The sequence below is a fragment of the Pleurodeles waltl genome, chromosome 2_1 (genome assembly GCF_031143425.1).
Source record: "Pleurodeles waltl isolate 20211129_DDA chromosome 2_1, aPleWal1.hap1.20221129, whole genome shotgun sequence".
Classification (NCBI taxonomy): Eukaryota; Metazoa; Chordata; class Amphibia; order Caudata; family Salamandridae; genus Pleurodeles; species Pleurodeles waltl.
This window is the reverse complement of record NC_090438.1, coordinates 905,342,974-905,360,885: the sequence shown is the minus strand read 5'-3', so window position 1 is coordinate 905,360,885 and position 17,912 is coordinate 905,342,974. Positions and strand designations below refer to the sequence as shown.

The 17,912-nt window shown below is 46.6% G+C and overlaps 1 protein-coding gene across 3 annotated transcripts in view; it reads right to left on the bottom strand.

Annotated features, from left to right (window-relative positions):
* Positions 1-17,912, bottom strand: part of ZNF236 (zinc finger protein 236) — a 1,086,161-nt gene that overhangs the window by 408,953 nt on the left and 659,296 nt on the right. For all 3 annotated transcript variants that reach the window (XM_069218833.1, XM_069218835.1, XM_069218834.1), the window contains one exon: positions 13,237-13,644. In XM_069218833.1, the coding sequence (XP_069074934.1) occupies positions 13,237-13,644 (408 nt within the window). The remainder of the gene's footprint in view (positions 1-13,236; positions 13,645-17,912) is intronic.

Sequence of the window (17,912 nt, the reverse complement as noted above, 5' to 3'; positions counted from 1 at the left end):
CTGATAGGTAAGGAATACTGGAAATAGCCACAGTGGGAATACCTGCAGGTATTATATTGCAATAACAATTTAGACGTACTCACCTCGCATTGACTTGGACAAGATCTAGTGGTCAAAGAAGCTCGACGAGCATCTTCAAGAGAACAATCACTCTTAGCAGAGCTATACTTGACCTTACCAGACTGCAGCTCATGATTCATAGTGTACATATATACCTGTAGAGTTAGCTTACCTTAACCTATTCTATGCACCGGGTACGACGTCGACGCTTATTCCAACACCAGCACCCACTGGTGGTAGCCCCATCCCATCCCGGTTGATCCGGAGCCGCGACGGCACCGATTAGGCCTAGATCATTGCCTGAACCTTATTTTGGACAGCCAGGCACAGGAGAGGAATGGGAGGGGTCAGAGGACCCTTTAGAGTGTGAACTGGCACACCTTGGAACTTCAGGTCCCACTGCAGGGCCCTCATATGCCATCTGGCATGTTTTGCTAACAGGATGCAGAAGGCCATGAGACCCAACAGCCACTGAGTCTGTCTCACCTAAGTCCAGGATAGAGGCTGAAACATCGGAATTATAGCCTGAATATCCTGAACTCGCTGCTCGGAAGGATAGGCCCAAAACTGCTCTGTGTCCAATACAGATTCAATTAAAGGGAGCTTCTGAGAGGGAGTCAGGTGTGACTTTGGCACGTTTATAGTGAACCGCAGCGAATGCAGGAGGTTCGACGTAGTCTGAAGGTGGATGACAACAGCCTGGGGCCAAGTCGTCGAGGTAGGGGAAGACAAACCCCTAGCCTGCGCAAATGAGCTGCGACCATCGCCATCACCTTGGCGAACACTCGACGGGCACTGGTAAGGCCAAAGGGTACCACAGTAAAGTGCTCATGGCCTACCTTGAACAGCAAGTATCGCCTGTGGGCAGGCAAGATGGTGATTTGAAAATCGGCATCCTGTAAGTCCAATGCTACCAATCAGTCTCCTTGGTCTAGGGCGGACAAGACCTGAGCTAGAGTAAGCATTTTGAATTTCTCCTTTTTGAGGAAGAGATTGACGTCCCGCAAATCCAGAATAGGGTGAAGGCCCTTGTTCTTTTTGGGTATCAGCAATTAGCGGGGAATAACAACCTCTGCCTACTTCTGATATCTGGAACCTTTCTATGGCTTCCTTAGCCAAGAGAGCCTTAACTTCCTTGTGAAGGAAAACCAAGTGATCCTCCATTAGCCATTCTTTTGAGGGAGGAATTGGAGTAGGAAAAGACTGAGAGGGGAGGGAATAGCCCTTCTGTATTGATCCGCAAGACCCATTTGTCCTATTTTATGGACCGCCAGTGAGAGAGATGAAATTGAATCCTCCCTCCAACTGGCTGTACCTGGTCTTGCAGAACAATACTAGGAGGGCTTGGACTCTATGGAGGTGTGGGTCTGGGTGGTGGCAACTTCTGACCAGATCCTCTGGGTCTGAAGGCACTGCAACGTCATCCCCGCACAGGATGCTGACCTAGGGGAGGACGGTGCTGGTCTGTGGATGGCGTGAGACCCTGCCCCTTCCGAAGCCTGGAAAGGGGCGACAGACAGGCTGCTGGCGAGGGGTCGCCGAAAGGCCCAAGGACTTGGCCGTAGCCAGGGAGTCCTTGAAGCGGGCCAGCGCTGAGTCTGCCTTTTCCTCAAAAAGGCAGGTCCCATTTAAGAGCATTTCCATAAGATTTGCCTGGACATCCCCTGAAAAGCCAGAGGTGGCCAGTCATGGTGTCGAAGGGCCACTGTTGAAGAAATTGCCCTGCCCATCGAGTCTGTGTGTCCAAACCACACTTGATGATAAACTTGGCTGGATCTCTGCCATCTTTAACTGCCTGACTCTAAGAGAGTGGCCCGCACGTCCTCGGGACCCAAGGCCCATCATATTTCATAGTTTATGGGAAAAGCGGCACAATAGGCATGTGTTTACTGACCTCAATACCAGGCTGAAGGAAGACATCTTCTTCTTTCCCAATTAGTCCAGCCTCTTAGATTCCCTATCTTGGGGGGAGGGGGGGGGTGTAGGGAGCAGCAGACGGGAAGGCACTATGGGAAGTATAGGCCTGGACCATTAAGCTCTCCATGGTAGGGTGTTGCATGAGAAAGCTATGTTCACCTGGAGCTGGGCAATGGCTAATTATCATGTTTACAGGCAACCCTATGCTAGGTTTGGACCACGTCCCCAGTAGGACATCGGGTAGGGCCTCATTAAAAGGCAACACTGTTTCCGATGACAAAGCCCCAGGCTGAAGCTCCTACGTCAAGATTTTTGTCTTGACTTGCACTGAGGGAAGCTCAAGGTTCAGGACCTCAGCTGCTCTGTGCACCACCATTGTATACGATGCACCCTCCTCCGTAGCCATAATAGCAGGTGAGAGCATGTTATTATCTGGAGAGGTGTCCAGTCCACTGGCCTCTCCTAGCTCCTTATACCAGTCCATAGGCTCTAACTGGGGCTCTAGAGGGTCCTGATACCCCTTCCATTCCTCACCAGTGCCCGACTGTTCATAAAAATGCTCAGGCAATGATCCTGCACCTGTGGGCACCGTCGGCATTGGCATTGTGCGACGGTGTTCCGTATCATCAGTTATTACAATGGGGCTTCCGACATCGGTGGGTGCCAAGGGCACCAGGAGTGTCGACTTCGGGAGAGATGCCGGAGGAGGTCGACTGTGCGGACCCCGCTTCTTTCCACATCAAATAATTGGATCCAAGAGACCCCATCAGTGCAGAGGCCAAAGCCTTGGGAACAGAACCCCCAGGGCCCGAAGGCGCTCCGGCATTTCCAGTCCACTCAAATACGAAATGCATGGCTGTAGGAAAGTACCCTCTTTCTTGACATGGTTACCCCGATTTTCTGCCTGTTGTCAGTGTGTGACTGTGTTCAGTGGCATCTTGCTAACCAGGACCTCAGTGATTATGCTCTCTCCCTTCTAACTTGGTAACTTTGTTACAGACAACCCACATTTGGCATACTGGTACCCCCATGTAAGTCCCTAGTATATGGTATCCAGGGCATTGTGGTACCTGAGGATCCCCATGGGCTGCAGCATGTATTATGCCACCCATGGGGAGGCCATACAAAGTGTTTCTGCAGACCTGTAATTGCATATATAACAAAGGGTACACTGTTCCAAAAGTGTCTGTCTAAACGAGCTTTTACGAGCGGGTCATATCATAGGAGTGCCCTCAAGCATCAATTCCGACGCTAGGCATCATCATCGGGCTAACTCCTCGTCAGACCGGCACTGCAATGTCCGACGGGCCACCACACAAATGGTGGTGGCTCTTTGACCGAAGATGGTATTACTGATCAGATGGAGTCAGCAAGGTGTGATAACGCAAGACGGAAAAGGAGAGTAAGAGGTGTAATTGCAGCCTGCGTGAAAGGGTCACTGCACCAGGTCACTGTGAGACACCCATACGGCAGGGTGCAAGTATCTGTGTGTGAGGGCACCCCTGCACTAGCAGAGGTGCGCCCACAAACTCAATTTCCATTTTCCAGGACTTTGTGATTGTGGGGATGCCATTTTGTGCGTGTACTGGAAATAGGTCACTACCCCTTTTAGGGCCATTTAGAGTCTCTCTCTTGGGTGGGTCCTCAGATTCGGCTTGGACTCCAGCAGGACTCCTCAACAACCTTACTTCGACTTCTAGCCACTGGAACTGCGACTGGACCCTCCAGGAACCGACAATCTGCATCCACAGCTCCTTCAAGCTTCTGCAACATTTCCCCGTCTGTGCATCCTCGGTGGGCGGCAAGTCTCCAGGCTGCATGAGAAGGAAGAAGGAATCTCCCTTGGTGTGAAGGAGTCACTCTCCTGTATCTGCAGGCACCAACTACAACCACCTGCTGTGCTGATCTCCTCTCATCCTGAGCTGGGTGGGTCTTGCATCACAGGTGGTAGTCTAGAGTAGTCCTTTTGGTCCTCTCTGCCAACTGTCCAACTTTGGTGGAGATAATCCCTTGCCTTACCACGCAGGACAGTACCCCTGTGCACTGAGTCTCTTGCAGCTACCAAGGCTTGTTTGCATCTCTCCAAGGGATCTTCAGGCTCCATGTAGCCCCAGCCCTCCTTCCTGCGACGCACAGCCATCTGCGTGCTTCTCCTGCGGCGTGGGACTCTTCTCCAGTTGTGCTGCATGGGCTTCTCTGCGACTCCTTGTTCCTCGTCCTTAGGTCTCCTGTGGAGGCAGCCTCTTCTTCTTTGGACTCTCTGCCTTGCTGAGGGTGTCCCTAGGACTCCCCCATGGGTTGAGTCCTCCTGGACTCTGCTGCTCCCCGGCAGCTCCACTTTTGCTTCACCTCGACTTCTGCCTTTGTCAAGGCTTGTTGGTGGCTTTTCTGTGCCACAAACCGACTACAATCATCCATCCGGTGTGGAACGTTGACTGCATCCTCCAGGAATTCTTCACCTGCTCCAAGGCTACATTCCTGACAGTCTTCGTCCTACCGTCGACTAACTCCTGCATCCACAGCCTAGAGGACCTCAGATTAGATGAAGAGGACTTAGGGCTCCGGGAGGGCAACTGCGACCTCCTCGACCGGGACCTCCGAGGAGTCGTGCCAGCCAAAGTCGACTGCTGGGCCACCATGAGTTTCAGGGACCGCTCCCTCAAAGCTTTTGCAGCACACAACTTCAAGTCATGGTCTCAGTCTAGGCACCAGAGCCATACCTGGTGGGGGTCTGTCACCAACATTGCACAGTGGCAGGCGCCACACGGCTTGAACCCAGTGTTCCTAGAAGCCACGCACTTATATATACACTCACACAACCAGACACACAGTAATATTGACAAACACACCCAAGCACACACTCATGATATACACTAATACACTCATGCATAAACTGATAGACCCCGACACACACTGAGTTGTACACTAATGCCTACATGTACTCACAAGTGGACACAGTGAAATGCACAGGCACACAATAATAAGGAGACAGAGAGCTCTTTATGTAAAATATGGTGGTTCTAACAAGAACCTTTTTTTTCTTTCATTTTTTTGAGAACCAACTTTTTCTTTTTCTTTTTAAATAAAAAAAGAGAACTAGATTGAATGGAAAAACTGAAAATGAGCAAACTGTAAGCAAATGGGTGCATACTGAAAAATACTAGTGTTTTTGAACACTAACAAGAAAAGAAATTAACAATGATGATTCTTCACATTTTCCAACATTAATATGATGTTATCAGTTTTCCTTGCAACACGCTCTTGGTACTTGACACAGTGAATAACCATGTCTTTTAGCTCACTGCGGGTTGCTGGAATTGTAATCTCTGAGGGAGGTTGTCCAAGGCCAGATGTTGATGGACCATGCCAGTTGCAGTAATTGCTTTCTCCTTGACCACTCTCAAATAAGCATATTCATGGTGGCTCTTCACATGCGTCCACACCGAGTTAGGAAATAGAATTTTAAAAACGTAGAAATTTACTGAAAAAAACAGAGATTATAGGGACGTTATAATTAAGTAGTGAATTACCTCCCACAAAACCATAGAAATTCAGCAGTTATAGTTATCATCCCTAATTATAACTTATGTCCTGCAATGCACTGGTCATGACCAGACGTATATTGCATCACTCATGACATGCTCAGTGACACTCATGATGTCTCAAATGACATCACTGATGCCATCATCCACCTAAAGACTCGCACACCACTCACAGGCCCATACAAACCTCTTCTACCTCCACTTACACCCTCACACATACCCACTGACACACCTGTACAACTACACACAAAAACACTCATTATCAAATGGACTCACACATCCGTTTATTTACTCATATAGGCAGTCACACAACCACTCACTTTGCCATGCAATTAATCACACGCCGACTTATGCACTCATCAGCCACTCAGACAGCTACAAAGCCACCTACACAGCTACTACAATCTTCACATATTCTTGGACTGGGCCACTCACATCCATACACCCACTCATACACCCACTTACCCAAACAACCACACAGTCACCCAGTCATACAGACTTACTGACACCAAGACAATGAGTCACTCACCTATACAACTACTTGTACACCCACTCACTCACTCCCCTGTACAACAACAAAAAAGTCACTCAGCCACACAGTTACTCACACACACACAAACACACACTTAGTCTCATAGATACTAAAACATATACTCACTCTCCTAAACAGTCACTGATACACTCACTCACACATATAGCGACTGACACACCAACTAACTCAACCATACAGATACTCTCACAACCTCTAACTCACTCGGAGGTAATCACACAGCCACAAACTCAGCCATAGAAGAACTCAGTCACTCCTTTACTACTACAACTACTGAGAAAACCACTCACTCACAGTTAGATCTACTCACATATCCATTTGTTTACCCATACAGATACACAGAAACCCACTCACTCAGTAAAACAGCTACTGAAACAGCCAGTCACCCAACTGTATAGCCACTCATACAACCACTCACATACAATTACAGAGACACACACATCTACTCAGATGGCATACATTACAAATACTTTCATTGATCAGTAGCTCTGGATTAGTACTAATCTAACTTATGCAATACCTTAGTATGTATCTTTAACTCACGTAAACATTCTTTACACATATACACAAACTGGATAATGGCATCAGTGATGTAATTTGAGATGTCATCAGTGATGTTATTGACCATGTCGTGAGTAATGTAATATGTAAGGCCATAAGCAGTGCATTGTGGGGGGGCGTACGTTATAGCTGGTAACTATAACTGCTGAATTTCTATGGTTTTGTGCAAGTAAATGCAGTACCTAACTATAACGTCCCTGTAACCTTTGTTTTTTCAGTTAATTTCTCTGTTTTTTTAAATCTATTTCCTAACTATAACTTCCATGTAACCTTTATTTTTTTCAGTGTACATATATATATGGAAAATGTCACTTACCCAGTGTACATCAGTTCGTGGCATGTTCCGCTGCAGATTCACATGCTGTGCACTGGTCCTGCCATCTAGTGTTGGGCTCAGAGTGTTACAAGTTGTTTTTCTTCGAAGAAGTCTTTTCGAGTCACGGGACCGAGTGACTCCTCCCATTCGGCTCCATTGTGCATGTGCATCGACTCCATCTTAGAATGTTTTCCCACATGGGGTGAGGTAGGAGTGGTAGAATGAGAATAGTAAAGATGTCCATGCAATGGAATAGATATGTATGTACATAGTTTGCTCTAAAAGAATGTTTATTTACATATATACAATTTCTGATTGCAACTTAAACGGCTACAGGCTCCCGGGGAGGTGGGAGGGTACATGTGAATCTGCAGTGGAACATGCCACGAACAGATGTACACTCGGTAAGTGACATTTTCCGTTCAATGGCATGTGTAGCTGCAGATACACATGCTGTTCATAGACTACAAAGCAGTAATCCTCCCAAAAGCGGTGGTCAGCCTGTACGAGTTGAAGCTGTTTGAAATAATGTTCTTAGTACAGCCTGTCCTACTGTGGCTTGTTGTGTTGCTAACACATCTACACAGTAGTGCTTGGTAAATGTATGAGGTGTGGACCAAGTGGCTGCCTTACAAATCTCTGTCACTGGTATGTTACCTAGAAAGGCCATTGTTGCCCCTTTCTTTCTAGTGGAGTGTGCCTTTGGTGTAATGAGTAGTTCTTTTTGAGCTTTTAGGTAACAAGTCTGTATGCATTTAACTATCCATCTGGCTATACCTTGTTTGGATATAGTGTTACCAGCATGGGGTTTTTGGAATGCAACGAACAATTGATTAGTTTTCTGAAATGGTTTTGTTCTGTCTATATAGTACATTAGAGCTCTTTTTATGTCTAATGTATGCAGTGCTCTTTCTGCTACTGAGTCTGGCTGTGGGAAGAAGACTGGAAGTTCCACTGTTTGGTTTAAATGAAACAGTGAAATGACCTTTGGTAGAAATTTTGGATTTGTGCGTAGAACCACTTTATGTTTGTGTTCTTGTATAAAGGGTTCCTCAATAGTGAAAGCCTGTATTTCGTTAACTCTTCGTAGTGAGGTGGTAGCCACTAGAAATACCACTTTCCAAGTTAAGAACTGGATTTGACAAGAATGCATGGGTTCAAAGGGTGGGCCCATGAGTCGTGTAAGTACAATACTAAGATTCCACGAGGGTACTGGTGGTGTTCTTGGCGGTATGATCCGCTTTAGTCCTTCCAAGAAGGCTTTAATAACTGGTATTCTAAATAGTGATTTTGTGTGTTTAATCTGCAAGTAAGCAGAGATTGCAGTGAGATGAATTTTGATGGAAGAAAAACCGAGATTTGCTTTTTGTAGGTGTAGTAAATAACCCACAATGTCTTGTGTGGAGGCATTTAACGGTGTGATTTTGTTTGCTTGGCAGTAGAAAACAAACCTTTCCCATTTATTAGCATAGCAATGCCTGGTGGTAGGTTTTTTTGCCTGTTTAATGACTTCCATACACTCATTTGTAAGATTTAGATAGCCAAACTCTAAGACTTCAGGAGCCAGATTGCTAGGTTGAGCGTTGCTAGATTGGGGTGTCTGATCTGTTGTTTGTGTTGCGTTAACAGATCTGGTCTGTTTGGGAGTTTGATGTGAGGTACTACCGAGAGGTCCAACAGTGTGGTATACCACGGTTGGCATGCCTATGTTAGTGCTATGAGTATTAGTTTGAGTTTGTTTTGACTCAGTTTGTTGACTAGAAAAGAAATGATTGGGAGAGGGGGAAAGCGTAAGCAAATATCCCTGACCAATTGATCCATAGAGCATTGCCCTTGGACTGAGGGTGTGGGTACCTGGACGCGAAGTTTTCGCATTTTGCGTTTTGTGGCGAACAGATCTATATCTGGTGTCCCCCACTGTTGAAAGTATTCTTGTAGTATCTGGGGATGTATTTCCCACTCGTGAGTTTGCTGGTGATCTCGACTGAGATTGTCCGCTAATTGATGGTGAATGCCTGGAATATATTGCGCTATTAGGCGAATGTTGTTGTGAATTGCCCAATACCAAACCTTATGTGCTAGGAGGCATAACTGTGATGAGTGTGTTCCTCCATTTGTTTAGGTAGTACATTGTTGTCATGTTGCCTGTTTTGACGAGAATGTTTTTGTGAGCTAGAAGAGGTTGAAATGCTTTTAGTGCTAGGAAGACTGCTAGCAGTTCTAAGTGATTTATGTGTAGTCGTTTCTGTTGACTGTCCCATTGTCCCTGTATATTGTGATTGTTGAGGTGTGATAAGGCCGCCCTTTGTTTAAATTCACAGGGTTCCACCATTGAAGCGAATAGTGTGTTTGGCAGTCTATCAACACTAGATCTTGGAGTTGACCCTGTGCTTGCGTCCATTGTTTTGCAAGGCACTGCTGTAAGGGCTGCATGTGTAGCTGTGCGTTTGGGACAATCGCGATGCATGATGCCATCATGCCTAGGAGTTTCATGACAAATCTGACTGTGTAGTGCTGATTTGGTTGTATCTTTGGTATCATGGTTTGGAATGACTGTACTCTTTGTGGGCTTGGAGTGGCAGTCGCGCTTTGAGTAGTGAGTGTTGCTCCCAAGTATTGTTGTAGTTGGGCTGGTTGCAAGTGTGATTTTTGGTAATTTATAGAGAACCCTAGTGTGTGTAGGGTATCTATTACATACTGTGTGTGATTTTGACACTACTGTTGAGTGTTGGAATTTATTAGCCAATTGTCGAGATTTGGGAATTTGTGCATGTGTTGTTGTTATCCCAAAGGGTAATACTTTGAATTGGTAATGTTTTCCCTGTATGACAAACCCGAGGTATTTTCTGTGAGATGGATGGATGGGTATATGAAAATACGCATCCTTTAGATCCAGTGTTGACCTGTATTCTCCCTGTTTTAGTAAGGGAACTACAGCTTGTCCTGAGATCTAAAATTGTTCTTAGTGTTTTGTCTTTTTTGGGAATAAGGAAATATAGGGAATAAATCCCTGTTCCTTTTTGTTAGTGGGGTACTAGTTCTATGGCTTGTTTTGTTAATAGTGCCTGCACCTCTGTTTGTAACATTTCTAAATGTTGCGCCAACAGTTTGTGCGCTCTTGGAGGAATATCTGGAGAAAATGGGTGAACTCTATACAGTAACCATGTTGGATAATTGATAGGACCCATGTGTCCGTGGTTATATGTGACCAAAGTTTGTGGTAAAATCTTAGTCTTCCTCCCACAGGTGACGTGTGTTGGGGGAGGGTGACGGGCAAGTCACTTTGTTATTAGTGGCCTGCTTAGTGGGCTGAAATTTTCCCCTTGACCTTTGGAATTGTCCCCTGAAGGACCCGCGAAACCCACCTCTCTGATATTGGTATTGCTAAGTGGGTTTTGCCTGAGAGGTGGATGCCTCTGAAGGCTGTTGTCTGAAACCTCCCCTATATTGCGGTTTCCTGAATGTCACTCTATATTGGGACGAGTAGAGCACGCCCATGGCTTTGGCCGTATCAGTGTCCTTCTTCATCTTCTCGATGTCTGTGTCCACTTGTAGCCCAAATGGTTGTTGCTGATTAAATGGCATGTTCAGTACTACCTGTTGTAGCTCAGGTTTGAACCCTGAGAATGTTAGCCAGGCGTGTTGTTTAATAGTGACTGCCGCGTTCACTGTTCTTGCGGCAGTGTCAGCGGAGTCCAATGCCGAACGTATCTGATTGTTCGAGATTGCCTGTCCCTCCTCTACCACTTGCTGAGCCCGTTTTTAATATTCCTTGGGGAGATGTTGGATGATATCGCTCATCTCGTCCCAATAAACTCGGTCATAACATGCGAGGAGGGCTCGAGAATTTGCAATACGCCACTAGAATGCAGCCTGTGACGCTACCCTCTTTCCTGCTGCGTTGAACTTACGACTCTCCTTATCTGGAGGTGGTGCATCTCCCGATGACTGTGAGTTGGCTCTTTTTCTTGCAGCTCCAACCACTACAGAGTCCGGGGGCAACTGTTGTATGATGAACACTGGGTCCGACGGTGGTGGCTTGTACTTCTTTTCCACCCACGGTGTCATGGCTCTGCCTTTCACAGGCTTTTGAAAATCTTGTTGGGCGTGTTTAAGCATGCCTGGGAGCATAGGCAGGCTTTGGTAGGACACAGGGGGTTCATAGAGGTCCCAAGGGTCTGCATTGTCTTGAGACTGCACAGTGTACGTGGGTGACCGTGCAGTGGGAGTGGCAGTAGGTGACTCTGTCCTTTGTGGTGAATGTGGAGGAGAAAGTTCTGGTGAAAAATGGCAAGTTGGTGATTTTTCCCTGGCCACTTTAGCTCTTGGCTGTTCAGTCTCTGATTGTTCCTGGAAGGCCAGTTTTCTTTTAAATTTGAGAGGAGGGGCAGTTTAGATCTTTCCAGTATCCTTATGGATCTGTATCCATGTCTGTGTTTGGTCAAACTCCTCCAGTTGAAGTTCCTCCTCAAATCTGTGCTTCTCTTTGAGCTGCTTAGAGAGCCCATGTTCCTCTGTGTACAAGGATCTTTTCGGCTCCGAAGCTGGTTTTCTCGACACCAAAATGCCCATGCTTATGGAAGGCCTCGGCTCCAAAAGGCTCTTTCGTGGCTTTGTCGTCTCAACAACTCGGTGTCGAGGTTTTTTCGATGTCGGGTTCTTGGCTCGAGTCCGAAGACTTTGGCACGATTTTGGCCTTTTTCGGTGCCGAACGTGTAACTTGGTCACTGCTTGATTTTTCATGGGTCGAGCCATGGCCTTCAGGCAGTGGCGTCCCAGAGGCCTTATGCTTTTTAGGTTGACTGTGGGCTTGGGTCGGGCAGGCGTACTCACATGTTGGCCTGCTGTAGGTGGTCAGTCTCCGTCGGAGTCGTCCGATTCCGATCTTTGGATGGAGATAGCCATCTCCTGTTCTTCGACGTTGAGGTGTTCCGAGCTTTTGGACGCCATCTGCATCCGTCTCACCCTCCGATCCCTCAAGGTTTTCTTTGATCGAAAGGACCTGCAGGCCTCGCAGGTATCTTCCCCATGCTCCGGTGACAGACTCAGATTACAGACCCGATGCTGGTATGTATAGGGATATTTAGCGTAGCACTTCGGGCAGAAACGGAAAGGGGTCCGGTCCATTAGGCTTCGATGACGTCTATGGTCGGGCCGACCAGGCCTCGGCTGGGCGTGGAAGCCCCGAAGGGCCACCGAAACTGTCTCATCAGTGTTGATGTGTCGATGCAAGATGTTTCCCGATCACAAACAATACCAACGCTTTTCAAGGATTTTTAGTCTTTTTCCGATTCGAATAACTGAGCGAAGAGGAACACGTCCGAACCCGATGGCGGAAAGAAAACAATCTAAGATGGAGTCGATGCCCATGCGCAATGGAGTCGAAAGGGAGGAGTCACTCGGTCCTGTGACTCGAAAAGACTTCTTCGAAGAAAAACAACTTGTAACACTCCGAGCCCAACACTAGATAGCAGGATAATGTACAGCATGTGTATCTGCAGCTACACATGCCACCGAACATACATATATATATCTATATCTATCTCACACACTCTTACCTGATATGTACTTACCATTTGGTTGTAAAGGCAATCTATGGTAAAGGCAGCATTGTAAAGGCTGTTTCCCACCTAACACTATACTGATATAGTACTTAAACACATAACAGCATTCAATCATACCATCAACACACAATAACAATACCTATCTATAAAGAACTTAACAGTTCTGATAAGCCAACAATGGCTACCAGTACCCTGCAGCACCAGTCAATAACTCCAGTTAATGCAATGCATCCCCACTGAACAGTGCATGAGCCACATACCATAGTTACCACATAAACCTAGACAATAACTTCTGAAAGACTTGGGTAACACTTCTAATAGTCAATAAGAGCATGTGACATATTCTTGCACTACCTGGTACGTACCCCAAGTCACAAACAACATGACTGCAGTCTACAATAGAATCTTTGAACTACAGCAATAGTACAGAATCAGTCTTGCGCTGAAAAGTTATATAAATGGTAGAATGCCCACCCTGTAAACACAGGTTAGCAAATGGATCTAGATAGTAGTCACAATATCACATGTAATTAACCTAAATACTTTGGTGATGCCAAGTCCATTTGCATGCCAGAGTATACAAATTCAATACTAACATCTTCAGGTCTAACTGGATTCGACTTTAAAAGGGAAACACATTTAACCATCTACTTTTTATGCAATAGACATCTTGATGTACAATGCCATAATAAAAAAACATGGATGTATTGACTGGTATTTTTGTACCTGATACAGTAGCAGGAAGGATAGCTTGGCTCGTGAGTCCTTGATGGAGCAGGGCTGACTCAAACTGATTTGTATGCACGGAACTGTTGGCAATAAAAACACTGGTATCATTTGGGGAAGTATTTAGGAGATTTGCTGGCTGCAGAGCCTCTGTATTAGTAGACGTGACTATGGCTCGTCGTGGAATCAGTGACATGCTTCTGCGAGGAAAAGGCCTTCGGAGTTTCTTGCCATCTGGTTTATAGTGGCACTGTATATGTGCTTTCCGCCGCCCTGATGTACGGAATCGTAGATCACAATGTGGACACTTAAAAGGCTTGGCTCCTGTGTGAAGCCGCATATGAACCTTGAGGCTCCCTTTTGTAGAAAATGAATTTGTACAAACGTGACAACTGAAGAGTTTCTGGCCTATAAAAATCCAAAGGAAAAAGCAAACCATTATTCACAGCAGTGGAGATGTCACAGTACAAACATTTTCTTCGTGCCACATGGATAGGAGTACATGAAGAAGCACTTTTTGGTACAGGGTGGGGTCAATAAGTATTAAATACAGGTAAAGTATATTTAGTTAGCAGTCCTTAAAAAAAACAATGATTATCAGATCATGTGTTTACAAATTCAAAAATAAACTGATATTTTATTCTCACAGCTTATACGATTGAGTCATTGAGATAAGCTTGCTAACTTGTAAAAGAAAAATATAAATATAAAGACAAGTCCTCATTCTGTCACTTTCCCACCTAAGCTGGTGACTTGGTGATTTAATTTGATCCAAACAGATATGACCCTTCTCCAACACAAACATTCATGACTTATGTAAACGTAATGCTTAACAAATGACTTACTTTTGGTAACACTCATTGTGCTGGATACAGCTGATTTCTCAACTTGTGAATATTCCCGAGATGTCAGAATAAATTGTACAAAACTGTAGGAGCACCCCTGCACACCAGTAGGTTGTGTTGTGTGGCTCTGTGTTTGGTGCCAACATAGTACTGCTGCGAAAGTGAGGTGCGGAGTGGCATATATGAACCACACATATGCGCTGACACCAGTTGCTCGCTAGGCTGCTTGCATCCCAAGACGCAGAGCCCATCTGTAGATTGACTACAACCAGTTTGCTTATCTCTAGAAGTGGGACCTTATAAGACGGAAAAAAGAGTCCAGGTCACAGAACTAGCAGGATGGGAAAGTTGGTGAGGAATCTAAAGTTACAGTAGTGACCAGAAAAAGTTTTACCAAAGGTAAGTAACTTATTCTTCTAATGGATATTTCTAAATGCAGATTCCTCAACTTTTGAATAAGAAGCAGAACATTATACCCCAGGTGGCGAATCTGTTAATTGGCTCAACCCAGATGGTCTTGCAAGTCCAAATGGGCACAATGCCCTTCTCGATGGACTTCGTTGACCTTGCATAAGTGCTTTATTGATGTATGAATTGATGCCTCTGTTGCAGCCTGGAAAAAATCAACAACAGGCACTCTGTGAACCAAAGCAGTGGAAGCAGCCTTGCCTCTGGTGGAATGAGCCTCTAAGTCTTCTGTGGGCTGCTACTTGGCCAACATGTAGCAGATTGTGACACAGAGCACTAGACAAATACAACAAAGAGCTGATTGTCTGCTTGATAAAGTTTTGGTACGATGTAAAAGCTGAGAGCTACTTTCAGATCTAACCCAGGGAGCCATATCTTCTCCTAAGAGGGATGAGGCGGAGCGAAGAATGCCAGGAGAGTGATGTTCTATTCCATTTTTCAGAATTTATAGAGTGCATGGCTACCAAACAGGCCTCCCAGCGCTGGTAATGAACCTCCACAATCTGGAATGCCTGCATGCCTTAAGTTAGAATAGGAATGTTTTTAACAGTTTTCTGAAGCTAATTTGTCTAGTCTGATGTCTAGTGGGAGTCCCTTCCAGAGTTTGGGTGCCAGATATGAAAAGGAACTTCCTCAGCATCTCTGCACTTTTTTCCCCACTGTGAAAAGACGTCACCATTTTTGGAAGAAAGGAGGCTCATGTCCTGAATGCCAACTTATTTGGGAAAAAAGTGAAACATGTCAGATTAACAGAGATGGCCTGCGGTTCATCTACATGTTGTTATGGCAAAAGGGGAAAACCGTCTTGCAGATGAGAAGCTGCAATGTGTTTACATTGGCAAGGAGATGTCGGTTCGTAGAGTGGGGGCCCCAGTGGAGGCAAGAAAGTGCACCCCCGTAAATCGGATGCCCCTTGATGTGCAGTGGACCTGGATGCCTGGAGCAGGCCCTGAAGGGGCATGCCATGACTGCTGTGGGCCACAGGGAGTGGCAATGAATGAGCCCCGGACAGAGGAAGGCGTTGATGGCCCATAGGCCCAAGACCCTACGTTAGTGCCCCACTGGTCAGTGAGGAGTGTGGCAGAGTGCTGATGTCCGCCCTTTGTCGCGTTCCCCTTGAGGTTTCAGTTGGGGAACTGGCTGCGGCTTGGTGGGGTGTTGCAGGGTCTTTGGAGGAGGGAGGGTGGTGTGGGGTTGGCTGCTGTGGGGCGGCCCCAGATCAAGGCCAGTGGTAGCAGAAGAGGGATTGGGGCAATATGGGAGGAGTAGGGGCAGAGCAGGCCCCAAGTCTTCTGTGGGGTGTAAAGAGCGGCTATTTGGGGTTCATCCGGTGAAGGACTTTGAAGATTGGAGGCTGGAGTGTTGAGGGACCGCATAAAATATGGGCCGCACCAAGGGGGAGAAGCACGTGCCACAATGGAATCCTGCAGGCCTATTGTGGAGTTCGGGTGGTCTCTCGACGGGGGGGGGGGTCGTAGACTTGGATTTGGAGGCCCATACTGTGGAAATCCTAGTGGCGTTTCAGGATATCAAGTCCACCTTGGGGCATAAAATAGAATCGGTGTCTCAGGCGGTGGGGCTGCTGCAGGTGGACCACTCAAAATTGGCTGAGGGGGTGGGCACCGCAGAGCAGATCCTCGCGCAGATGATGCTGGCCACTGCTGCGACTGATGGCACCTTAAGACACGGGAAGCAGAAATGCAGCCATGGTGGCAGAGCTGTATGACTTGGAGGGGCACTTTTGCCGCAATAATGTCCAGATTGTGGGAGTTCTGGAGCATGCAGAGGGTCCGTCGCGTGAGCTGTATATGGAACACTGAGTGGGCTCAGTGATGTTGGAGGGGGGACCCACTAAACTCTTAACAGTGAAGAAAGGAGACCGCCCTAACCACTGGGGGCCTCCCCATATCCATAGTAGAGAGGCTCCTCAATTTCCAGAGACCATATCCTGCAGGTGGCATGGACCCATGGCCTCTGACATTTGTATTGGGGAGGGAGCTGAAAAACATCTCTTCTGACTAAACAGCAAAGGTGTACAAACTGCAGGAGTCATACATGGAACCCATAACGGGCAGGGGAGGATTGTTGCAAACTGTGGTGGATGTATGGGAAGTGGGAGAGTGGGGGGGGGGGGGGCGTTCTTGAGGTCCTTGGGCAAGAAGGAGGAGGGGGTGACGGGCCAATCTGCAAGGAACCTTGAGTGGGCTGGTCATCATTTCAGCGTAGTGGTCTACTATGCTTGTGCCGGAATCAGATTATGGGAGAGTTCTTGGTCACATATACAGTTGAAGAAAGACTGAGGCCAGCTGCCTAGTCCAAGGTTGGGTTGGAGAGGGTATTTTCATTTTTTGCTTATTGGGTGTATTGAGCTAGATGTGGGCTGATTAATAAGTAAAATGTACCACTGCTCTCCATGGTGTGATAATGATATATGATGGGATACTTGTTGAAATGGCCACTAAAAAGATTTTTATTTTTTATTTTAGAGCATTTGAAGTGGGTCAATCTGCTGAGTCTCGCACCAAGCCACAAATTTGCCACAACAACAGTCGTATACCATTTTTCAGAAGGACGCCACGTTGCTAAAATAACATCAACAACCTCAGGAGAGACACTGAATGCGGTCAATTGCTGCCACTCACTCTCCAAGCACAGAGGTGAACCTTGCACAGGCCCAGGTGCAAGACCCTGCCCTGCTGTTGTGATAGAAGATCCTCTAGAAGCTGCAGCCTCATCGTAGGACAGATGCTTATATCCAGGAGTTCCAAGCACGCTCTCCTGGCCCAATCTAGTGCCATTAGGATGACTTGGGCCCATTACTCCTGACCTTCTTTAGAACTCTGGACAGGAGAAGTGTGGCGGTAAAGGACTATCAAGTCTTAAATTGAACTCTAAATGCAACGCTTCTCTGAGAGAGAGCTGTCTGGGAACCTCCAGTACACAAATGTGTTGACATTGCATGTCCTCAACAATGTTGATAGGATTGAGCCAAGGTTCTCCCCAATTCACAGAAGATACCTTGCGTCATCCTGAGATATAATTGCCATTTGTGATCCACTACGCGCAAAGGTGCAGTTCGTCTGGCCTGGAGGTTAGAGATTCAGCCAGGTAGTATACCACCCACTTTCAGAGGCGTAGACCCTCCTGACACAGGGTCCATGACACACCACCCTTGGCGTTACAGCATCACATGGCGGTGATGTAGTTCGTAAGCACCTGCACTAGCCTCCCTTTGACAGATGGCAGGAAGGCTTTCAACGCCAAGATGATGGTATGTAACTCCAAGAGCTAGATGTGGTGCTGGGGCTTTGTCTGAGACCTGATGTCTCTAACCTCTACCTATTCTGAGGGCCTTCCCAATCC